The 25,783-nt window shown below is 39.1% G+C and overlaps 2 protein-coding genes across 9 annotated transcripts in view; one reads left to right on the top strand and one right to left on the bottom strand.

Moving 5' to 3' along the window:
• Positions 1 to 1,413: 1,413 nt before the first annotated feature.
• dhrs7cb (dehydrogenase/reductase (SDR family) member 7Cb) lies at positions 1,414 to 10,147 on the bottom strand. 3 transcript variants are annotated; one of them, XM_079656919.1, is made up of 7 exons: positions 9,948 to 10,147; positions 8,307 to 8,463; positions 7,367 to 7,479; positions 5,979 to 6,210; positions 5,779 to 5,871; positions 3,645 to 3,806; positions 1,414 to 2,598 (listed from the first exon to the last, which is right to left on the bottom strand). In XM_079656919.1, exons 2-7 carry the CDS (start codon positions 8,458 to 8,460, stop codon positions 2,390 to 2,392), a joined length of 963 nt encoding a protein of 320 aa, XP_079513045.1. In that variant the 5' UTR covers positions 8,461 to 8,463; positions 9,948 to 10,147; the 3' UTR covers positions 1,414 to 2,389. The 3 variants fall into 3 exon arrangements, with proteins under 3 accessions (XP_079513045.1, XP_079513044.1, XP_079513046.1); XM_079656918.1 differs by having other exon boundaries at positions 9,979 to 10,146; XM_079656920.1 differs by having other exon boundaries at positions 5,979 to 6,189; positions 9,979 to 10,145.
• Positions 10,148 to 11,159: 1,012 nt separating this feature from the next.
• Positions 11,160 to 25,783, top strand: part of LOC307023584 (myosin phosphatase Rho interacting protein) — a 48,923-nt gene continuing 34,299 nt past the window's right edge. For 2 of the 6 annotated variants that reach the window (XM_079656911.1, XM_079656910.1), the window contains exons 1-3: positions 11,160 to 12,113; positions 23,563 to 23,640; positions 23,948 to 24,013. In XM_079656911.1, coding sequence (XP_079513037.1) covers positions 11,991 to 12,113; positions 23,563 to 23,640; positions 23,948 to 24,013 — 267 coding nt within the window. In that variant the 5' untranslated portion in view covers positions 11,160 to 11,990. The remainder of the gene's footprint in view (positions 12,114 to 23,562; positions 23,641 to 23,947; positions 24,014 to 25,783) is intronic. The other 4 variants (XM_079656913.1, XM_079656912.1, XM_079656915.1 and 1 more) reach the window with 2 other exon arrangements.

Genomic DNA, 25,783 nt, shown 5'->3' with positions numbered 1-25,783 from the left:
GGATAATACCAGAGAGCCTCTCCTGTCCTGCAGGCCTGAAGTGATGAGTGCTATAAATCTGTGAGTGACGTGTAATTGGACGTATTGCATCTGTGTGGACGGCAGAGCTGCCTGAGAACGTCAGTGTGTAGAGCCTTTGTTGTAGAGAAATGATTTGTTGATTATATGTTGTAATGTATATTGCAGTGATGTGCACATTTTTATTTTAACTTCTTATGTTTATTTAGTAATTTTATTCCATTATATTTGATTTTACATATATTGGACAAATGTTACTCTAAATTCATATGCTCATTTTATATTTTTATTTCGTTTTATTTTATTTCTATTTGACACTTTGTACTTCAACTTTCTTAATATTTTTTTCTCCCTTTTATTTCATTTTTATGTTTTATTCCATGTTGTTTTATTGTATATATGTTGGACATTTGTACTTGAACTTCTTGGGCTTATTTCAGAAGAAATGTTTTTCATATTTAATAAAACAATTATTCCCAGAATAAATAAAGTATTCTGATGAGTATTAGAGGAGCTAATCATTTGTATTAAAACATTATAAGATCATTATTCCATGTATATTAATCAAATATGTCATACTGTCGAATAAGGACAGTTATTTTATATTTAAAAACAGAACATATTGGGACACTTTGCCCCACATTAACAATTGACAGAGGGAAGTCTGCAGAGGCTGATCTCTCCAGGGTTACAGGTCAGTGTTATTAGGTAGATGTTGCTGCCACCTAGAGGACAGACATGGAAATTACACGTCCCAGGGCTCTTCATAGATTAAATATATACTTTATTCATCCTAAATAGGGCAAGAAAATCTCTTAATTTTTTTGGAGTAGAATTATAAACTGAATATATTGTATATCATCAGAATAATATTTTAAATAGTTTTTGAAAATGTTATGGTTTTACTATTGCTTATCTAAAATCTTTTTTGGGTCATATGATGAAGGTCTGATCAAATTAATTAGGGCATAATTGCTGTTTCATATTATCTAAATACCTATTCCACCATACTATTTCATATGCTAGAAAAATATGTGTCCCAATATGTCAAATGCAGTATGCAATACTGCGTTGGTCACATTTTGCAATATGCAAGCCAGCATGCTTTTCTGGCTATTCTGACCCACAATCCTTTGCATAGTAGATACATAAGCAAGAGGGTCAAAGTTCAAGGTGCCATGTTTCTAAGAAGTAGAATATCCTAACTGCATGCACGCAGTAGAATATTGGGACACCTTTGGAAGGGCAGCTGTAGTATTAAAAGTCAAAAGAATGGGATTAAGGAACGCACCTTAATCTTAGCTACTTGAACAACGTGTTTATAATGTTGTACACTCATATTTAATGTCTAAATTCAAACTAGCTTTTGAAAGAAGGGAACGAAGACACCATAAATGCAGATAATCAAGCAATTTTATTTGTCACATGAAAGTTTCAACTCCAGAGAAATGCAATCCCGTCTGCTCTTACAATCTGGGGTTCTTCTCCTTCTTCCTGCCACAATGACATTGCATGACATTATATATCATTTAGCATTTCAAACTTTGATCTAAAGCGCCTTACATTAATGGCTTTCAACCATGAAGATACAACTCAGCAATAATCCTCCAAGTCCATTTGCTTCACAAACCATAGTAAGTGCTGGAGCAGTTATCTGAATGTACCTTCATCCTTTAAGTACTACAACTACTTATCTGTGTTGCCTTTGCTTTGCTTCCATAAAATGGCATAACATTGCAATTCAGAAGTAAACAAGTACCTACAAATGTAACTTAAGTAAATGAACATGTTCATATTAGAACTAGTTCTAGGGTTGGAGCTAGTTCATCACACATTTGCTTCAAATCTCTGCTACTGGCTGATATTTCATCTGCAAACCAGACACTGAGTACTCTCCATGTACTGTTTTTTAACATAAAGTGCATGATATCAATATTTTATTCTGACCAAGTGAAACACAAGGCACAATTCAAGATGGATATAGTATAGTAGTATATAGTTTGCTTTTATATAGCCGTAGGAGAAGCTAACAATAAACAATGATGCTGATATAAGGAAGTACACAGTGGCACTGAATGACATGCATTGTTTTACACGTGGAGATACATTGAATGCAGCATGGGAACAATGGACTATACTGAGAGGTCATAACAGAATGTACATGTGTAACACAATAAATAATATGATAAACAGGGATTGATTTGATGAAAATCTTAAATTTGAAAGTGCCACACACATATGATCAGCCTGGAGCCTTAAGGGTCTGGGGCCCTTGCCTACTTTGCCCATCTTGTGATACATCTTAAGTCAAGCACATACTACTTATCTACCATCTCCACAAAACCCTTCACTTCACATGATTCCATTTCTCTCACTGCATCTGCTCATTCAGCACTGAGTCTTTGGCTCCTGCAGCCAGCACAGCGAAGAGGAAGGAGGGAAAGAGGGAGCGGAGGTAGAGGGCCACCCTGGGGATGGGGTGGGCCAGCACCACCTCCTTCCTCTTCCTGTTTACCGTTTGCATTATTTCATTGGCCAGGACCGAGGGGCTCAAACCGTGGACCAACTGGCTGCGGATGACTGTGGAAGAACACATACAGTTAGAGGTATAATAAAGTGATATTCTGAACATTTACAAATAGTCATTTAATTTATATTTGTAGTTTTCCTTTTTAATAACTCTGAACACGTTGTGCACGTTATACTTCCACATGACCTCATTGCACTTACATTTTTATCAAAAAACAGCCACTGCTTTGCACACGTGTATAGTATCTAATGGTTACTTTATTTTAGTAGTAAATTGGTCTATTATAGAGTATGTTTAACTGCTGTATATTTAATATTGAATTATTCTAGATATTTTATAGATATACGGTGTACCCTTGTGGATATGTATATATATTATCTTTTTTTCTGTTTTCTGTGCAATTGCTTGTTGAACAAAACAATTTATATATCGCACTTACATTTGAATGAAAAACAAACGACTATGCACACCTGTATAATGTATGGTAAGAGAGTGTATGGTATATGGTATGTTTGTATTCTTTTTGTAGTAGGTCTATTACAGTGCATATCTTATTTTGTGTAATCATAGATTTTGTTTTCGAATTTATAGACATTGTATACAATGTCTATAAATTACAAGGATATACAAGGATATGCTATATATAGCATATCCTTGTACTGTTCAGATGTGTATATTTACTGTTTATTTTTGTATTTTATTATATTTTTGTGCAATGGCTTGTTACCATGCTGCTATAACAACATACTTTCCTTGTTGCATTGTACTTTGTAAATTGTATCTATAGTATCCTATGTTTACATTTTTAAAGCAGTAGGTCGGTCTAGTTTAATTTATTCTGTATATTTTATATAGAATCTTCCGAAGAGATTCAATATTCTACTGTTGATGTGTATTTTTTAATTGTCTTATATCTCAAGTGCAATGCCTTGTTAACATTCTGTGTAATAAAACAATTTCCCAATTTGGGATCCATAAAGTTGATCCAATCTAATCTAAAAGACCTCACACATTCATATCCCATTATCTAAATCACCTCTGATAACTCGTAAATCATTAACCTGTGAGTCTCTTCCATTCCGGTTCTTTTACTCACATGCAGCCACAGCGTTTGTTTTGGGGGCGGGCCCCTCCTCAGACGGGGGCTCCGAGGCGTTGATGAAGGTGTGGCTGATGGTGCTCACTTCTATCCCATACTCCTTCACTTCAGCCCGCAGGCAGTCAAAGAAGGCCTGCACCGCATGCTTAGATGCAGCATCTGAGAGGTCACAAACACACACACACCCACACACACACACACACACACACACACACACACACACACATATTAACTCTTGTTCACTAAGAGGTGTGTCACAGTTGTAAAGAAGTGCATTCCAAACATTGCAGACAACATTGAACTGTTTTCTGCTACAGGAAGACTTCTGTTGCATCATATTGAAAACACATATTAAAATGTAATAGGTAATAGTTATTTAAGTTGTTTATTAATATAACTTATGAGGATTTATACATTAATACTTTGCTATATGTGTTTATTGTTCATTTTGATGTTGGTTGTGTTCACGTGTTTGTTACATGTTTGAAATTAAACTCGGGATGAATAAAGAAATGTAAACAACTAAAACGCATTACTTTTCCACAGCACTACAAAAATATCTTCTACAATGACCGGTTGAGTCAACACCTCTCAGAACAGTTGAAACAGAACAATTAAAAAAAGTTCTGATTCAACCCTCCTGTTGTCTTCGGGTCAAATCTGACCGATTTACTACTTTCTTCAATCATAACTTTTTTGTTTTACATTTGATTACATTAACGCTTTATGATATCCTTCAAAGTAGACATTAGAACATATACAATTGCTGATCACCACTTTCATTGCATTTTGGAGGATTTAGTCAACTTTGTAACACCCATGGTGTTCCCGGTCAAAAATACCAACATAAAGAAAAGGAATTATTAACCATCCGGATCAGATAAACACACACACACACCCCCACCCCCACCCCCACACACACACACACACACACACACACACACACACACACACACACACACACACACACACACACACACACACACACACACACACACACACACACACACACACACACACACACACACACACACACACACACACACACACACACACACACACACACACACACACACACACACACACACACACACATCTCCCCATGTGACAACACTTTGACACATTTCCCGCTCCTATGTGCCCATCCCCCCACATGGATCACACCTGGCACACCAATACATGTTCAGTGTCTGTTCTTTGTATATTTACTGCAGTTTTTCATGTAGTAGTCTGATACAATATGTACAGTTTGAAAGGGTGTTAAATGATATGTGGTGATGACTAATAGTGTTTGTGTTAATGTAATTAAAACAGTTAAAACAGGACCGGTCAAATCTGACCGAACACCAAAGTAAGGGGGGGGGTAAATGAAGACAATATAGAAGGGTTAATACAATGGCTTGCAGCCTAATTATAAGAGGAACATGTGAAAATATCATGTTCACGATTTGAGCAACAACAAAAAAAACGTTCAGAACATGTTTAGCAAAACATGTGGAAATTAATCATCTTTAAACAATCATGGATGAGGAGGGAATTCTCTGTAACATATTTGTTTGTGATGCATAAGGTTAAAATACTTGAATGTAAGGAATGTGGAGCATGGGATGCAGACCCCACACATATTCTGGAAATACCCAAAAACTATAAAGATTTGGAAATTGGCGTACGTTATGCAAAAGACACAAGGGAAAAAGGATATTTTTATTTTATTATTAATTTAATAATGTTAAAGCTGTAAGAAATCAATCAAAAGTAAATGATGTAAGATGGAACATCCTACTCAACAGCAATGGACAGAGATATGAAGCTTATATCATGGACAAACTGATAAATCTCTTGAGCCTGAAAGAATCGCTGTTTGAATCAAAATGGGAGGAATGGTCATTATTCAATATAGAATACTATTAAGACAAAGGTCTTAGAAGAAAATGTTAAAACAAACAAACTTATGAGAATGTAACTCCAAACTGCATTTTTTTTTGTATCATTTGTGTTTGTATAAATAGCAGCATAATATATTGTGTGCGTGTACATGTACATGTACAGGTGTTTGTTTGACATGTAATGATTGAAAACAATAAGAACTATAGGGAAAAAATGGTTGATTAAAGTTATTTTGGAGACTCACATGAACTTCTGAATGGGACAGCCAGTCTTCCCTGGATACTGTTGACCAGCACGATGTGGCCGGATCTTCTCGAGATCATTGTTGGAATAATGCCTGCCATGTAATATGGACAGATTAGCAATTTAAAAAAAAAAGATCACTATGAAACCATATCATAGAAAAAGCAGTGGTGATGGTTTTCTCAGGAAGGTCCAGCCCACCTTTAGCCAGAGTGCTGGGGCCGAAGTAGTTCATGTCCATGATGTTTCTGTCCATTTCCAGGGAGACACTTTGCACCGGGGCCTTCAGCTTCATGCTGCTGTTAGAGACCAACACATCCACACAGCCGTAACAATCCACCACCTCTGACACCACGTCCTCCATGCTGTCCATGTCGCTGAAGTCCACGATCACCAGCTTTGGGGCGAACGTCTGTGGAGACACAGGGTTGTACTGTGTGTACAGTGATATGTTTTGTTTGTCTAGCATGTTCATATTATCGATGAATACAAAAGTTATACATTTTCTGTTTTCTTGCTTTAAGTCAAATGAGAAAATCAATACCATTCTTAAACATCTTTTTCGTCTAGCTGTTCTTTTCTCAAAATATCAAACTACCCCTTTGAAAAAGAAGGATTAAGTCATATTATTGATTATCTAATGGTTTGAATGTATTCAGGATCTCATAGTTTGTTAGATATACAATATTATAATTATTAGTCTTGAATTACCTTGATTTTGTTCAGATTTCGACACAATCTTCAAATTCATCACTTCTTCTCATTATAAAAACATATGGAAGTTTCTCGTTATATCAAATAGCAGCTTGTCTTGTTATATTGAGGCGCGTTTCTTAATTCAGGGCACCCTGGTGGCTTTTTCTGATCGACACCCGCCTGGGGAACTCTGTCTACTTCAACAATAATACACCTCAAATGACTCGTAACAAACGATAATTTCTTTCTAAAGTTAACAAGGCTCATTGTTAATATTTATTAAGACAAACTTTACTTCAAACGTTACTCATGTGTTGTTCTCATAAGAAATATGTAATCTTTGGGTAGTAATAACAAGACAACAATGCTATCATATATACCATTATATAATACAAGAAAGGTCCAACATCAAGCTAACACCTCCTGTCAGTGATAATGCACACATCTGCTCTGTCCTGTGTGTAGGAGACACATGGAGGACAGCATGCTGTCAGAGAGGATATCCTGCTATTGTGTTGACACAAGGTGGAAGTGGTGATGTGGGAGGTGGCGACGGAACAGAGGACTATCACAAAACAAGGACAGAGCCTGTTACTCCTGCTTTCAAAACATATTGGTGCCTTTTGTTCATTCTTTATGACTATTTAAGGTTTTTGTAGTTGTTTTATGTGTTTTTTCTTCAGACCATTTGTCATTGTACTGCCAATATTTCCAGTGTATACTAACAGAGAGGACATAGTATTGTTTACTGCGGCAGCCAATGCATTTTGTTTCTAAGCCGCCATAAAATGACTCACCACCACAAGACAAGTAATGGTTTTAGTTTGGAGGACCAAGTTTACGATGCTTCATATAAATATGAAGACCAGCATGCACCATTTTCATTTCCTCACCTGGCTGGGGTCAGAGTCGTTGGTCAGCTGGTCATACAGAGACTCCAGTTTATCCCAGGTATTCCCACACAGGATCAGTCTGGCACCCCCCTTATGGAAGAGATGGGCACACTCTGAATGGAAAGAAAAGAACTAGTGAATAACGTTACCTTGTAAAGGATTAATAGGAGATTTTTTTTGTATACACTTTTTTGTTAACTTGATAAGAGATAGATAAGAAGATGATATGCTAAAAAAGGCTTCAGCCAGCTGCTGAATAGCTTATGTAGAAAAAAGGAACTGCTTACTTGGCTCTGTCCAAAGAAATAAATATGGCCTCCAGCTTCTCTAAAGTTACACTTAATAATACATCTTGTAAAGGAGAGTTAAGTGTCAGTGAAAGTTTGTATATCCTTTTATGCTTAAAAATAACTTAGATTGAAATTAAAACATTGATACCCACAGTGGGCTTAGTTTAGCCTTAAGACTGGGTGTAGGCCCAAGCAGGAAACAGCTAGCCTCTGTCCAAAGAGGAAAAAGAAAAGCTCACTTATTAAAATCTTATGTATCATGTGTTTAAAATGTACTAAAAATTATTTGACGTTTGGAAAGAGCTAGGCTACCTTGGTTATTTCCCTGTGCTTTCTGTCTTACACTAAGCTAAATGCCATCTTGCTATTGCATGATATTTAACGTACAGATATTTCAGACTGGTATCGATAGAGACTCACAGAAAAACAGCCAAAGAGGGTATTTCCTGACAGATAGAACAATTGAGTCTATAGCTACTTGTATTCATAACACAATATTCCTGAAAGTGAATAGTTCCTAAACTCCCAAGGATAAGTGTAGTGAATTTTCATGGAATTTGACTTTTACACTTCTTGCTGACAGACAGGGGAAACCAAAACCTTTATGGCAATAGAAGTAAGTTCAAACGTAAAACAGTGGGAAAATGTACCAGTTCCCAGCCCGGACACAGCATCAGTGATCACCACCACTTTGTTTCGCACTATGGACTGGGACATGAAGTGTATGACCTCATTGTAGATGTAGTACACCCCCGCTGCCACGACAATCAGCAGGGGCAAAACCACCACGGAGGGCAGGGCCATGTTCTGTAGGGGAGAGTGCACAGGATCAGTTCTGGGAACAGCTACAGACATACTGACCTGTATCAGAAGAGCCATCAGTGTGAGCTCACAGGACACATGGGATCAGGCTCAGAGGTCTCCTAAGGAGTGGCTTGTTTGTGGTGTAAACAGACTGCAGTGTCAATAACAGAAAAGTACATGCCCAACACAGCTCAGTTACCTGAATGCTAAAAAGAGATCCTCCATAATATTCTCTTCATTTAGAACTCCTCTTTTGTATGTGGAATAAATTCAACAAAGTAAACCAATAAATGTTTCTGCTACAGCAAATAAGTAAGCTTGTGATGATTTGTTATCAAACAGGGTGATACAATCTCTTGTGTATATTACAGTCTACATACAAAGATATGATGGTTATCTTTGTAAGATATTGTTCTATTTATAAAACTACTAGAGTTACATTTAAAGCAATAGTTTGATACTGTATGCAGAACTACTCTTATTTCCTTTCTTGCCTTCTACATTGGCAAGAAAGTGAATATACAAATGACAAGCTATTTCTATAAAGTGGACATTAAATAAAACGCTATAGCAAGATAAATTACTTCAGACTGCCCCGAGTCATTTGTCCTGTCCATATATCTTAAAATACTTACAGACATATGTATCAGATCTATATTTCTACTGATTGTGTACCTGCACATTTTGAGAAATATCTCTCTTTTTTTTCTGAAAGTAAAAAGAGAACATCAATACCATTCAAACTGTAATCGTGTCCCAAAATGTCAAATTAACCCAAAAAGAACTAACAGATTAACTCATATTATGGATTATTTTATGGTTTGAATTCATGCAGAATCTCATGGTTTGTTTTGCAGCTTCACAATATTATAATTGCCAGTGTTTAATTAAACCTGTTTGGATATCACAAATAAGCTTTGTGCAGTAATAAATGTAGCCCTTAGTTAAAAAGAAAATGTACTGAATAATTTGTCCTTCCCATAAATCTAAAGATACTAACAGATAAATATCAGATTTGTATTCCTTCCATACCTATATTTGCTTGTCTCTGACAAACTTTATTTTGTTCTTCTAGGCTACAGAGTGGCATAAAGTAATAATTTACTTTTAGTGGCAGACACTGACCATGTAAATTGAGTTTGAGAACAGCTAAAAATATATTGTTGCTCTCTGCCGCAAAATAATTCCTTGCACTGTGACACCTCCCGAATATTGTCATATGATACCCCAAGAGGGGGCAACTGAGGAGGCTCACATTCATAAGGAAGGGATGACCTTAGTTGCCCTTAGTTGTTAGTGGACATTAGTTGTTACTTGTGAAAACACGTTAAAATAACCTTTAATCCACATTAAAACTGGCATTCATGATGGCTCCAGAGACCCACTTTCCACCTCAGCCTGCTATTTGAGCTGGCACATGATTGGATGCCAGTGGATTAGTCAGTTTGTGAGTACAAATCTACAGCAACCACGCAACAGACACACACCTGTAATCTGTGTTATTCTTGGTTCACTTACATCATGAACAGGGGGCTAATCCTTCAGAAGGACTGGCTGTTGTTTTTCCGGATTTAGTTGGGTTACAGACGTCCCTGTCCCTCTAATGTCCCTCGTCCATTCACACCGCTCTGTTCCCCTGTCCGTCCGTCCTGCTGCTGTCCACTGGAACCTACTGCTTATAATAGCCTCTGCTGCAGTCAGCCATTAATACACAGACGTATGTGGTAGCTGAGGCATGTCCCCTTGTTGCCAGCATGTAGGGATGGACGACAAGTGATAGTCTGAGTTGATTTAAGGGGCAAGTGTTTGCATATTAATGTTGTTTAAGTATACTTTCCAACCCTTACATGATTTGTTAAGGCCCCTTTGTTAGGTTAGAATGCAGCTTTTATACTGCATTTATTCTAATTCATTAAATATTTATAGAAAAAGGAAGTGCTGTAATTTGCAATTTTGAGGTACTTGTACTTTTCTTGGATATTCCAATATTGCTGTATTATCATACTCAAGCACATTTAAGAGTTAGATATAGCACTTTTTTTTACTTTACAGATACACTTTACTGTGCAAATTAAACTACCAATATATAATATACAATGCCTTGTTTTACAAGCTGCTGTAAAGAAAACAAATCCCAATTTGGGATCAATAAAGTGATTTACCTTTATTTATCTTATAAAGGTGTCAAGATGAACTCTAACCTCAACTAAATACAACATTAAAAACCTAATTACAACACCCCATAAATAATCCAGTAATGGGCAGATTAAAAATTGACATATAAAATATATTATTAACTTGGCATTATCATACAATTAAATACAAAATTGTTCACAAAATAGTGCACAGTAACACCTCCTTGACACATGATACAATATAGACATACAAGTATTAAATATACCTGCAGTTTTTATGATGATCAGCCAATGTATACTTGTAAAATAGAATACTTTACCCACATTAAGCTTCTAATAGTAGTGAATTACCCTTTGAATTAATCCCTTTTTCTTGTAATGTAGTATACTTATTTCATCTCTGTAGCCTAATTTTACTTTGAAATTTGTTTGTAACTTGTTGAGTATTTGAGCTACATTACTGTTATGTTTGTTTTACCTGCATTAGGGTGCAGGCTAGGTTATTTATAACAGACGGTTAAGCATTATTGTTAAAACACTCAGTAACTGTAGTCTCGTTGTGGGCGGCAACAGCGCGCAGTTCTCGCGAGACTCCACAACAGAATTCCATGAGCTTGTGTGTGTGTTCTCCCCCCTCGCTCTCCTTTGGTAAAGAAGAAAATAAACCTATTGCTGCTAACAAGGCTAGTAATGGAACCAACCCTTAAATACCGCTTTAGCCCTCTGTGACTGGCCGGGAGGTGCTTCCCCTGCAAGCAGCGTCTCCACCTGGAAGAAAAGCTCTGGAACACTCTGGACTTACGGACCGTTGCCTCTTTAAAAGTCAAGTTGAATACGCCAGCCAGGAGAGGTCTTCATTAGCCTATCTGCAAGTTAGCTGACTGGGCTAGCCGTGGATGAACTTCGCATGGAGTGACTGCTGGGAGAGTAGCCTGCTGTCTGACTGCAAGCTTTCTTTTATCCTTCACATGGGAGTCTGTTGTTGGCGCTATCGCCTCGAAGCTTGAAGACGAGAACTGTGCAATTGCTGTATGTTTGGCGTAAGCAATCACGTTATTGATTTGGAGACCCACTGGCAAGCTAACAGGATATTAGCCACCTATCTCCGCTTTGTGGTTGCAGGCCATGGACTGAGAAGCACCCATCACTGGCTGAGTGATGAGAAGGCTGGCTTGATGGCAGGCGATGGTTATTTATTGGGAAGCAGTAATTGGATAAACAGACAAAAGAAGCGTTTGATTTGAACCCTGGACAATTCCTGTTGTGCTTTCAAAATGCATCGGAGTGCTGGAGCTCTTCCTACTTTGGGATAGAAGATACACACAAGAAAACAGCGGCACTAAAATACACAAAAGAGAAATTGTTCCATAAAGTTCAAATAAGAGGTGAAATATAATGTCTACCGCAAAAGAAAACCCCTGTAGGAAATTCCAGGCGAATTTCTTCAACAAAAGTAAATGTCAGAACTGCTTCAAACCACGGGAGTTACATCTGTTGACGGACCAGGACCTAACCCAGGTGAGCAGACTGTCACAATATTAATCATTATCACTGGGGGACAATCTTCAGATTCTTTACTTGAATACAAGTACGACTATCACACTGTAAAAATAAAAAATAAAAAAGAATCAAGAATCACACTTAAGGAAAAGCATTTAAGTATGATTAGGAAAATGTACTTAAAGTGTTAGGAGTCATTTTGCAAACAAATATTTTAAAAGCAAAAGCAGCAAATCTTCATATTTTAAGTTCATGGAACTGTTGAATATTTTTAGAAAAAGAAAGAAAATTGCTAACAATTAATTTGTCTGTTAACCCACTCATTGTTTTAATTACCTAAATATAATGTTGGATTGTTTATCTATACCAAATAATCACATTTCAAAAGTCTTTCCTAAGTATTGTGTGTGGAAATATGAATGTATAAAGTAAATTAATCTGTAGAATAATAATTGTAGTGGAGTATAAAGTACAACATTTGCCTCTAGTCTAAAGTAGTACATCAAATGTGTACTTGAGTATGTGCTTGGTTACTTTCCACCAATGATTATTTGACTCTTGCTTTATCATTTAAAGCCCCTCCTTGGCTGCCAACGACATAATGATTTTAAAGGACTGTTGTTGCTGCTAAACTGGAAGTCAAAAATAAATAATAATTTGCTGGTAACTATGCAACTAGCTTGACAAGCTCATACACATGTAGACTGAAGCTAATCCTTGAAGCTTGAAAACACCTTTCTTTAGTATCGATTTATTATTTGTACATTTAAAAGGACCACCATCACCGCCTAATACGTTACTTAGAAAAGTTCATGGTTTCCAAATGCATTTCGTTATATGGTCAAAATCAATCTTAAAGTAGGCTAGTTGAAAGATAACATTGAGCTATGGTGTAGAGACAGTAAGGGTGTTTATTTAGGTTGAAGCCCTTTATGGTTTCTTAACATGTATCTTTCCATTTGTGGTGAAAGTGAATTCCTGTGGATTTTTCTGACTACAATGGCTGCCTTTGCCAGCAGTTTGGTCTCTGTGATTGATTGTGTAACCCTCAGCTGTTGTTTATCTCCGGTTGTTAGTTTTGAGTGTGTACGGTACCCATACAGACCGGTGACCAATATGTGGAAGCTAATAGGGATCTGATTGAAGAACAACAAATATAAGTTGAGCAAAGATTAAGCCCCATTCAGCGGAGGAAAACTGGAGACCCTATCATAAGCATGTTTTCAGAGTCCCTGTTTCTTTGTATCAGATCATAAATCTACTCTCTGTTGTATCCTGTAATTGATCCCAGACACGAGACCCAGATGGGAACTTGAACACGGCTCAACACAGCCAAACGGCAACGTCAGCATCCTCCTTTCCTCTGAGAAGAGGATGTGTGTGTGGGGGGAGCACACTTAATTTCTTTTTTTCAAGGTGCATGTTGCTTGCTGCACTGAGTTTATTGCAGGTTAACCCTTCCTATAGGAGACTCCTGAGTCAGGATGGTCGGCTTATGGTTAGTTACATCACTTCCTCTAATCTTGCTGCGACCTGGCCCGCACTCTCTTCCACAGCCAGGAACCAGATAGGCTTACCCCCTGGCCTTCTAAATAGATATTCCACCAGTCCTTGCTCATCAGTGTTGTTGCAGTCGCCAAGAGGCAGTTAAAAATGTCGTCCGTCTGTCAGCGATCCACAGAGCACGCAGGGAGCTCAGTTGCAAAGTTGCAGTTCAAAACCAGCAGGTTTTGTAAGGATTCTGTCTGGACAGTCCTGGAACCAGTTACGTCTATGCACCAGGCCATTACTGGGCCAAAGCTGCATTATGTAACGCCACATGAACAGTGTGAAACTTCTGAGCCTTGTTTAACAGGCCCATGCTAAGGGTTAGGCTTTGTAAAATGTTGCCAGTGTTCAGAAACTGATACAGGCTGATTTAGAGGAGATAAACTCAATAACCCGGAGGATAGAAGGCTTCTGTAAAGCTGCATAATGTTCTTAAAACACCATGAATAGGTGATTTGGCGAAGTGAATTTGAGCACTAGATTAAATACAAGTTTGGAGCTGCTGCTGTTCTAGCACTCTAAATGTTTTAAGCGTAATTACTTGATGGATTTCTCTTTCCTGTGTTTGTATCCTCTTGGTTGCCTGCACTTATAGAAGGTCACTTTAGATTATAAAAAACCATCAGCCAACTAATGGGATGCTGGAGCCTTCAAACAGATAGCCCATTTGGAAAAGTTAGGAAATGTAATAGGGCCGAATGTCAGAAGGATGGTATCGTCTATAAACAAACTCTTGGTTCAACACTGCTAGAATAAAAGATGTTCTGGTGGAGTATGTCCCCTTGAGTTCCAAGTCCCCAACGCCTCATACATTCTTTGAAGAAAATGATCACGCTATCCCGCAGAGGTGGTGGGAGGCTGGGCAGTGATGGAGGATGCAGGCAGGCAGGTTTTAGGTTTACATGTACGTGGGATGTGATGGAATCTCAAGGAGTGGATCTGGAAACACGAGTAGAAAAAGGAAGTCGAGGGTTGGGAAATCAGAGTAGAGTTCCAAAGTGGCTGCTGCTCAACATCCCACCATGTGAGGTTATAAGGATACACAGCAAACATTACTGTATAGCTTTAATTACATGTACCATATGTTCCGACAGTTACTGACTGCGGTCGGTTCTTAGCTGTTTTCATTACTCAAACATAGACGCCATGGCTTCAGGCCAAATAGACTATATATGACTGTCCCAGACTGATACAGTGTTTCTGTAAGGGCCTTTGTAGTTAGGATCACTGTTGTGATAATGCAATGACTTTCACATGGGTCCCCTGTCACACCCAGATGCATTTGTTTTTCACACCCACTTCCTGGTCAGCTACAATGGCCCCCCTGCTAGAATGAACATGCTGAACTATGACCATGATTACACTAATGAAAATACATAAAAAACAGATTGTCCTATTAACACTTTTTACTTACGGTACATTTAACTGGAAATAGATACTGGATAGCTTTAGATATTGCTGTCAATGCTCCCTCATTTTATATGTCACTAATAGCATCAGACAACACTAGTTGTGAATGTCATGTTTATGCTCTCAGGTGCTGCCAAGCACAGTAACAACGCTGGTTGGAGCTCTGCCAAGGAATTACCTTTATCTTTTATTGACATTAATGAGCTGTGTTCCAATCACAATAAATTGTTTTGCAGATGTCTGGCAGCAGATATGTCAATGAGCATACCTGTAGATAGGGATGCTCCGATCGCCAATTTTGGGGCCGATCGCCGGAATCAGTATCGGCCGTTCGCCGATCCGATCGAGTGGGCGGGGCCTATGGGGATCTTCCATTTAAAACTCAGTTAATTGGGCTCATTCACTGGCGCTTCCACAAACAACAACCAACATAATTAGTACATTCAATTGATGTACATTATTTAAGTTTACACTAACTTTGGATAATAACACGGGAGAAATTAGTCTCTCTCTCTCTCTCTCTCCTGACAGCCCGTCAGTATCTCAGGCAGCTCACTGTTCCATTAATGAGTGACAGTGAAGAATAAACATATTTATAACTAGTTTAGCTTGTTCCAGAGGTAGATAAAATAGCTAAGTGTGTTAGGTCTAACTCTCAGTGTGTGTTTCGCTCTGCTCACCGGTCCGTCACAGCGGGTGGAGCTGCAGGATTTCTGCTTCACACTAGGGGTTTCAAAACTACCAATATTTACTAGTCGACACATTTTTCAAAATAGTAATCGACTAGTCGTTACGTCATAATAAAGACACACAAAGAGAGGTGTACAACTGTATTTTATATTGGAACTCATACAGTAACATTAAACACTTCATTTTAATTTGTGTTACATGGCTGAGTAAATAACAAACAGTAACTGGACTCACCAAAATCGACAGCAAAAAACTCTTGTTTACATAAATGCCACGTAAATCCAGTGCGCAACACTTTATTCGCTGTCCTCCACGATAACGTCCACCTTTCCATATTTTTGGTTTGGTTTGAACACCAACGCATCGACATGTGAGGGAAGGAGGCTTGACCGCTTTCGGGTGACAGTGTCGCCTGCCAGGGAAAAAACCCTCTCACTCGGGGTGCTTGTGGCTGGAATAGCCAGGTAGCTCCTCGAAAGCGGGGGAAGCGGTGCACGTTTTCTGCCCACCACTCCAGTGGATTATCCATTGTAGGGATATGCGGTGTCTGCTGGCAGTAATCCCGTAGCTCATCATCCGCATCACTGTTGACCCGTGTTTTCTTGCTGTTCGTTTGCCTCTGTTCAGTGCTGACGCCGGTCCGTTGCTCACTGGTGCTAGCATTACTGCTAGTGCTAGCTGTCGGCAGCGGGTGTCTCATCTTCAGATGGTTGCGCATAGCAGATGCATTTGTATTGTACTTCAGTACAGCTGTACACAACTGACACTTCACTGTGGAGTTGGTTACATCTTCGTTGAAGTACTGCCATACATAAGAATGTCGGACGTGTTTTGGAGCATTTTGCAGCACCTCGTTTACCTCAATTTTTTTCACAACTAGTCGACTAGGGCCTACAGCGCCGACTAGTGTTAAAGGTAGTCGACTAGTCGACTAGTCGATTAGTTGGTGAAACCCCTACTTCACACACGTTGCATTCCGCTATTTTACTGTCTTTTTCGGACACCTTAAAATGCTGCCAGGCTGGTGAAGCCATTTTGGAGAGCTTGTTTTGCCGCGCACAGAGAAAAGTGTCATGTATTTTACGTCATGTGATTGGCTCTCCCGGTCGGCCTTTATAGAGAGCACCGATCGATCGGAATAGAGTGAATATCGATCGGCAGCCGATCGATCGGAGCATCCCTGCTTGTAGAGTGTGTTTGGCTAAAATGAAACAGTATATGAATTGTACCAAAGCAGCAACCCATGGCTCAATAAAGAATGTCCCAGCTTCAACATCTAAAAGAACAAAACTGTATTTGGATTGTAATGCAATGCACCACACTGTTGGTAAATCAAACACATGCAAGTACCTTGTAGTGTGTGATGCAAATTGTGCCTATTGCCCTATTGTTGTAATTGTCAAACAGACACTGTGACATCTCATAGTAGTAAAGGTGTAACCCAGGGCTCAGCGCTAACTTTTAAAAGTGGTTGCCAGGGTGGCAACCAGGCATTAGCTTTTGGTTGCCAAAACTGAAAATACGGTTGCCATTTTTAGACACCTTATATTTTAAATAGTTAAGATACTATACAGTTATACATCAACTTAATAATGACAATGTGACACAAAAGAATGTTCAAATGCTTTACAATAAGTAATTAACACAATTAATTGAAACTAAAACTTAAGTTTTAAACTTAAACTTGTCCACCCTCAATTGCTGGTATACAAAATACCAGTAGTGCAACTGTTGTCATGTTCTTCACAGATCCCCAAAAAATTAATTGAGCAAGTCACTAGTTTCTTGGTCAACTGTTATCTCCCTTTCAAATGTGGGTTATCTTGACCTTTGTGGTGATCCCCACCATAGATCCATTGGCCCTTCAGCATTGAAGTCTTGGATTGGCCAGACTAATACATGTTAAATAAATGAAAACCATTCACAGTTAAGAATTAGATATTAATTATTAATGCTGTAAATTACCTTTAATATGTCTAACTATATTTTTAAAATGTGTTACCTTTTTATATAAGTGATTATAATTTTATGCTAATATTTTCCTATGGTAACATTTCGTTTTTACACTTTTATTTTGGTAGTAATAAGATCGGGACTCTTATTTTGAAGGAACTTTTACCGGAAGTGAATGGACAACATTCCTCTTTGCTTTTCGTTCGGGTTTACCTTACGCTTTATCAGTTGAATCAATTTGAACATTCGTTTGAGATGTTGACGGGTTGGCTGCACTTTTTACCCCACAGTCAAACAACTTAATTTGCTTCGCCATTTTTTGTAAAACAAACACACGGCGCACCGCGCACGCGAGTAAACGTGCATCGCTTTCTGGCTCCGTAATCACACCAATGCACGTGCAACTTAAAGAGCCTGTGACACGAACCCAACAACTGTTGTGCAATGAAATAGTGGGCTACTAGTAATCTCGAACCGTCAGTTTAAAAAAGAAAAAGCGATACCGTTCCGATAAATATCAATAATTTCGAACATCGCGGGAAAATTCCTTCGACTCATTTTGAGGTTTTGGGGGAAGCCGGAAGTGACGTCAATGCGGGAACGCTTCACTGTGCGGCGAGAGAGCCAAACATGGACAAAGTGTGTTGTCATGCGTAGAAATGGTGAATTACTGAGTTTAGGCACGTTAATAACGTTTTAATGAAGTTGACTACAGTATATTCATATTTGTCAGTACTTTCATGTCAATTCGGCGAACATAAACATAAATGACCGTGGTGAAGATGATGATTAAATTAGGATTAAAAATCGGTAGTGAGAGCTGCTGAATTTCCTCCCGTCGGATGTGATATAAAAACAAATCGATTATTTTTGTAGTTGTAAACTCAAGTGGATGAAACTACATTTATTAGTGCTTTCATGTCAATTCGGCGAACATATGATACATTAAATGATCGTGAGGATGATTTAAAAATCTTTTGTTTGAGTCGGTCTGCATTTCCTGATGAGAAAACAAACCTTAGCTTTTTGTAGTTGCAGTCAGTGGTGTAGTGGGCGTTGGACGCAGGGGTACGCCTTACCCCCACTTATTTGAAGCATGATTTCTTTTTTTAAATAGTCTAATACAGGGGTCACCAACCTTTTTGTCACCGAGGGCTACTTCAAGGGTACTGAGTAATACGAAGGGCTACTTGTTTGATACAAACTTCCTGAATAACATAATTGCACGGTTCACCTTTAATGATAATATTATTATTAATAATAATCAGAATACATATTAATTTACTGTATGTGAAGGACTGTCTGATCACATGTTAATGTTAATTATTCCTCACAATAATTATTAACAATGATTTACCATTGTTATAGCAACCCCATTGTTTTGTTATGAAAATGTATCTATATTTATACACATTTTCGCGAGATCTATCAGGGGTCGTTGTAATGCTGCGTTCACACCGGACGCGACTTCGCTCTAATCGCTCGAGTTTCACCGCTGCTAACAGCTGTGTTTACTCGCATCATTCAAACAAGACGCGCTGGCTCGGGAGCTACAACTACAACAAAATGAACATATTTTACCGCGATTAAATTGTAATACACGTTTCTAAATGATGCCGAAGTAACAACATACTGATACCGTTTAGTAAAAACCATGAATTAATGCTTGACAAGTCTGCAGACAAGACGGCAGGCGAAAAACCTTTTAAAATGCTGGTTTTCTGAATGGAGATTGGGTCGACCAGGCTAAGCTAACGTTGTATATGCTCATTCCACACTCATAACAACGGCCTACAGACATAAATAAACCAGTGACTGTATTCGCCATGACACAGACAGTCTGTGGTTTGTACTTGTTTAACTTTTGTCCAGTTTCTGAAAATATATGAGGAGCTGTGATCTCTGTTTGCTAACTGCTAACAGCTAACTGCTGATGTTTTCTGGTTGAACGTCAGTGGCAGTGTGTTTGCGGTGTGGTGATGAGGCCCATGATCGTAGCTGCTCATGCTAGCTTGTCTCAGCTAAAGGTGGAACGGAGATTTGGTGCGTGGAGTTCAACTCTGAACCTATCTGGGGTCAGAGTTCAATTTCACGCACCAAATTTCCATTTCACTTACATATGTACATACCAAATGTGTGCTTTTAAAATGTTATATTCAATATGGTCATTTTAAAAATTAAAAATGTATTCAATAATTTTTTTAGACGGAGCTCCATGGTGACTTGTGCTATTTTTAGAACATGCACGCGGGCTACCAATTTCCCAGCTGCGGGCGACTTAGTGCCCGCGGGCACCGCGTTGGCTACCCCTGGTCTAATACATCTAAAATCATTGCCAGTGTTATCAGTTGCAAGTGTGTGTTTGTTGTAATAATGATGAAAACATAATAGGCAGATTTCACAGTAATTATAATAAAAACGTAGCTCAAGCATTTATGCAACTTGATTTGAAGCGTGTGTGTGTGAGGGGCAGAACTGTGTGTGTAGGGTGACCAGGTGTCCCGCACTGTCAGTTGAATCAATTTGAACATTCGTTTGAGATGTTGACGGGTTGGCTGCACTTTTTACCCCACAATCAAACAACTTAATTTGCTTCGCCATTTTTTGTAAAACAAACACACGGCGCACCGCGCACGCGAGTAAACGTGCATCGCTTTCTGGCTCCGTAATCACACCAATGCACGTGCAACTTAAAGAACCTGTGACACGAACCCAACAACTGTTGTGCAACGAAATAGTGGGCTACTAGTAATCTCGAACCGTCAGTTTAAAAAAGAAAAAGCGATACCGTTCCGATAAATATCAATAATTTCGAACATCGCGGGAAAATTCCTTTGGCTCATTTTGAGGTTTTGGGGGAAGCCGGAAGTGACGTCAATGCGGGAACGCTTCACTGTGCGGCGAGAGAGCCAAACACGGACAAAGTGTGTTTTCATGCGTAGAAATGGTGAATTACTGAGTTTAGGCACGTTAATAACGTTTTATTAATGAAGTTGACTACAGTATATTCATATTTGTCAGTGCTTTCATGTCAATTTGGCGAACATAAACATAAATGATCGTGGTGAAGATGATGATTAAATTAGGATTAAAAATCGGTAGTGAGAGCTGCTGAATTTCCTCCCGTCGGATGTGATATAAAAACAAATCGATTATTTTTGTAGTTGTAAACTCAAGTGGATGAAACTACATTTATTAGTGCTTTCATGTCAATTCGGCGAACATATGATACATTAAATGATCGTGAGGATGATTTAAAAATCTTTTGTTTGAGTCGGTCTGCATTTCCTGATGAGAAAACAAACCTTAGCTTTTTGTAGTTGCAGTCAGTGGTGGAGTGGGCGTTGGACGCAGGGGTACGCCGTACCCCCACTTATTTGAAGCATTATTTCTTTTTTTAAATAGTCTAATACATCTAAAATCATTGCCAGTGTTATCAGTTGCAAGTGTGTGTTTGTTGTAATAATGACGAAAATATAATAGGCAGATTTCACAGTAATTATAATACACAGTTCACGAGCGCGTCCATAGTGTCTCCCGTCCACCCACCACCCCGTCCACCCAGTAAAAACATCCCCACTCCACCACTGGTTGTAGTAGTACACCAACATGGATTAAACGTGTGTTTTTTTTTACCACAATGTTGGGGAAATTAATGGATAAAATGCACGGATTATTATTATTATTATTATTCCCACTCCGATCGGGACACTAGGTCCACCGTTTCCCCGCAGCGAGGCTCCCCCCGTTGACAGTTTACGTGGGCTGGGCTGGGTGCAGTGGCGGACTGGCCATCGGGACGAATCCCGATGGGCCGGTACCGAAGTGGGCCGGTCGGATAAGTCACTAGCACATCCCCAACTCCCCCCGTTGACAATTTACTAGTGGTACCGAAGTGGGCCGGTCGAGAGTCCCGGGCTGATTTTTAGTCCCAGTCCACCACTGGCTACATGACCGTATGATCGCCCATATTGACGCACCTAATCAGGTCACAAATGCAACTCAAGTAATATATATTTTTTAATGGTTTTAGCTCGTCAAACTGCCTTCATAGGCACGTCTATACAAGTTCAAACAAGGCACGTATAGCTTTATGACAGGCATGCAGTGACATGGAGCAGTTACACGGCCGGTATAGAAAAGTAGACTTAATAATCAGATCCCTCTACCTTCCAGGAGAAAGGAGAACTGCTTTGCTAATGGTTGACTGTCATCAGTAATGGAGCGCAAAGAGCAAAACAATGGGAGTGGGCTCTTTGTTAATATGTTTCTTTTTAACTGTTCTGCCTCTGGTGGTCTGACAAAGCTGGTGGAAGCACAGAACTGTGTGTAGAAGCAGTGCATGATGCTAATTTACCGATGGCCTTGAGCCCAATAGAGATTGCCCTGAAAAATGCGCACGGACGAAATGACGCACGAAGGGTTTGGGGGGCCTCCCCCTAGAACATTTAGATTTTTGCAGGTCTTAGATGCTGTCTGGTGCATTCTATAGACTGAATTATAAGATGAACCACCACAATATTACAATTTCAATTGTATTCTTCATTTCACTTGTTTGTGTTTGCTCGCTTGCATGCCCTGCATAGCTTTAATAAATACTTAAGTTGTTGTTCAAGACACTTTCCATCTGTTGAAGGCAAATACCTTCCCAGATGTAAAAAAAGTAGAAAACATTAAATTCAGTTATAACTGCCAAAACAAACATTATTTACGCTATTATGGCCCCTGTTAAAAATGTTTGTAATTTGATCTACTGTAAATTGGTCGAAGGAATGCCTCCTCATCCAGAAGCTGACCGAGCAGCCGAGTGCATCCGCGAAGCACACACAATAGGCTTGTTTGAGACAAGCGAGACCTGCGCAGACCTGCGCAATTTCGATCAACGTCTTGCTCGTGCGTTGCATGATGGTTAGTCATTTTGTCCGACTTGCTCTGGAGGCTCGCTCACATGAGAAGTTGAAATCTCGCGGGACAAAGACGCCCGCAGCCTTGAGAGCAAGGTGCGGCGAGGCGCCGCAGTTCCTCTCCACGGGCTGCGGAGGCGAAATGCTTGATGGGAAACGACTCGCTGGTATCTCGAGCTGAGCGCTCATTAGTGGTTTTTACCCCGTGCTGCTGATGAAGCTCTCCATTGGCTCGGCAAAAGTTTGTTGTTGTTTTGTGTCAGTTTTACCTCGCCACTTCATTCACATTTTTCATCATTTTTCCACAATGTTTATCATCATGAAATATCTATATATGTTATACTATACTTGCACTGCTTACCGTTTTCATACTTTATATATCTTAGCATATTCATACACACTGTTCATACTGCTCACAGGCTGCTGTGTATATCTAGTGTATTCATACCCCTCACTGTTTATTCATCATTCAATTCATTCTATATTTTATCCTGTAGATTGTGTACATTACTTTTCACTTTACTGCTTGTTGCACTCCTGGTTGGAAGCTAAACTGCATTTCGTTGTCTCAGTACCTGTAATATTTGCAATGACAATAAAGTTGAATCTAATCTTGAGCAGGAACAAATGTATTTACTTAGTACAGGCGAGCCGCAACGCGTCTCAAACAAGCCTAATGCCGACGTCAGAGTTCCCGTTTAGGTGTTGTTTATTTTGCAACTAGTCAGTCAATCAATCTTCTCTGGGCCATCGGGAAAGAAACTCACTAATGCATGTCATCAACAAACGGACACCAAAAAGCTCTTGTGTATGGCTGCACATTTGTTTGAGAACAGAAGCTATATCTGGAACCCAACAGTCATATTTACATGATGTGTCTCCCTCCCCCCAGCTCACTCTCTCAGTTTTAATGATCAGCTAAATTGCTCTCCCCCCCCCCCCCCCCCCTCTCTCTTTTACAGGCTAAACCTATTTATGGTGGATGGCTGTGTTTGGCCCCTGAGGGAACTGACTTTGACAATCCTATGCAGAGATCCCGGGTAAGAGCATGCATTACAGGCCTGTGTGTTGGCTCTCTAAATGGGCATACACGATGTAAACACATTCATGCTAATACCTCCCATTATTTACGGGAAGGGCTTTAGTAGGAGTACTAGTTGTGGCTGAAGTTTTATTTAGTGCCCTTTGGCCCCTGCTGGAATAATGGAAAGTGAGGCTTAACTCTAATGCCTAATAGTTTTTTTGTCTATTAAGAAAGAGCAATGTGTCTGTGCTTTTGTTACTTATAAAACCACCTACCATGGTTTCAAAATGAGATTTTCTCATAGCATGTTGTTCTCCTGACAGAAATGGCAACGGAGATTCTTTGTGCTGTACGAACATGGCTGTCTGCGCTTTGCCCTGGACGAATCGGTGAGTTATGCATCTTAAAATATGTCACTTGATCTCGTCAAGAGGTTGTCAAATCTGAGCTGAAAGAGGAAAATAAACATTTTACAAGTTAGTGTGACAAGTCAATTTTTAAAACAAGAGGTGCTTTGGCATTAGAACACAAGTAGTTACAAGTTATTTGGCGATAAACTCATGTATGTTTACATCCAGTTATTTTTTCTTTCCTGTAGTGTGCTTCATAGGCTTCTGTGCATGCAAATGATCTGCAAAGGCTAACATCCCCCCCCCCCCCCCCCCCCCCCCCGCCTGAAAGGTCTCAATTGGACTCCTTTGTTTACTTCAGTAACATTATTACTAGGGCCGGGACTCGATTAAAAAAATTAATCTAATTAATTAGAGGCTTTGTAATTAATTAATCGAAATTAATCGCATTTTTAATCACATATAAATATTTGACCTGAGAACAGTGAGAAGCAATTTTTTTCACATGGATTTTAGTATACCATTGAATAATGACTGAATACATAAGCTTAAGCAACAAAACATTGTTTATTTTTTTCAAGGTGGTACTTAACCAAGACCAACAGAAAAGTGCAATTTTTGCCATAAAGTGTAGCAATAGCATATTTAGGAATATAGTACATTTCAGAGATTCAGGTAGTCTATAGGTAGGTAGACCTTCTGTAAACTATAACACTTTGTTTTTTAACTAAAACACAATACTTTCAAGTAAATTCAGAACATTGGAAACCCTGACTATTAGAAAACATCTCTCTGTTGCTTCAGAGGCCATAACAGACTTTGTTGATTTACCAACAGTTGATTTAAAAAATCTAATCAATTTCAGTCCAACCCTCTCAATAACCTTGGCCAAAACAATAAACAGTTCAACATAAAGTGCCAGTTGCACCAACAACGTAATAAATAGTTCAAAATAAAGTGTACCATTTAAAATAAAATAAAAAAGTGCCAGTGATTGACCTCAATCCCTCCTATTCTTCCAATATCCTGATGAAAAATAAAATCTCTCTGTTGCATAGGCCACTGTTTGATCAACGCGAATTGGGTGTGGGTCCTTGTACTCCGAGTCGGGCTAACATCCACGTTAGCTTCCACGCTAGCTGCTATATGTTTTGCATTGAGGTGATACTTGAGGCTTGATGTGCTGCGGTGATATGCGAATTCCTTTTTGCATAATTTGCAAACAACCGTGCTCTTATTGACGCTTCCATCCGTCCGTTTTTTAAAACAAAATGTCCCATCCACGAGGCCAACCAAAGCGGTCTCATCAGCTTCTTCGTTCATGTTTGACAATTGTTCACTGTGGTTTGTTGTTGTCTGAAGTCATGAACGTTAGTTGGTGCTCCACTATAATCGGTACCCCTGAAACTCATCCAGTGAGAAACGTTCCGCGGTGCAAAAATAAGTGCGATTAAAATGCGTTCATTTTTGTTTAATTAATTAATCTTAATTAACGCGTTAAAGTCCCGGCCCTAATTATTACATCAATATGTAACACCTTCTATTGGCCACTGCTCAAATACATTGTATGTAATAGGACCAATCACAACAGAGCCGGAAAACTAACCAATCAGAGCAGAATGGGCTCTGGTTTCAGACAGAGGGTGAAAAGAGGTTCTGCAGCACAGGCATTATGAGAAAAATAAAGAGCTTTTTGAACATTAAAGCATGGAGACGTTTCACAGTAAAAGCACAGCAGCATAGTGTTGTTAATAAGTAAATTCCCAGAGTTAGTTACAGCCATGCTGTTGTTTTGAGTCCTCAGGGAAA

This window comes from Notothenia rossii, assembly GCF_949606895.1.
Source record: "Notothenia rossii genome assembly, chromosome: 11".
In the NCBI taxonomy this organism is placed as follows: domain Eukaryota; kingdom Metazoa; phylum Chordata; class Actinopteri; order Perciformes; family Nototheniidae; genus Notothenia; species Notothenia rossii.
This window is presented reverse-complemented; position numbering and strand designations above follow the sequence as displayed.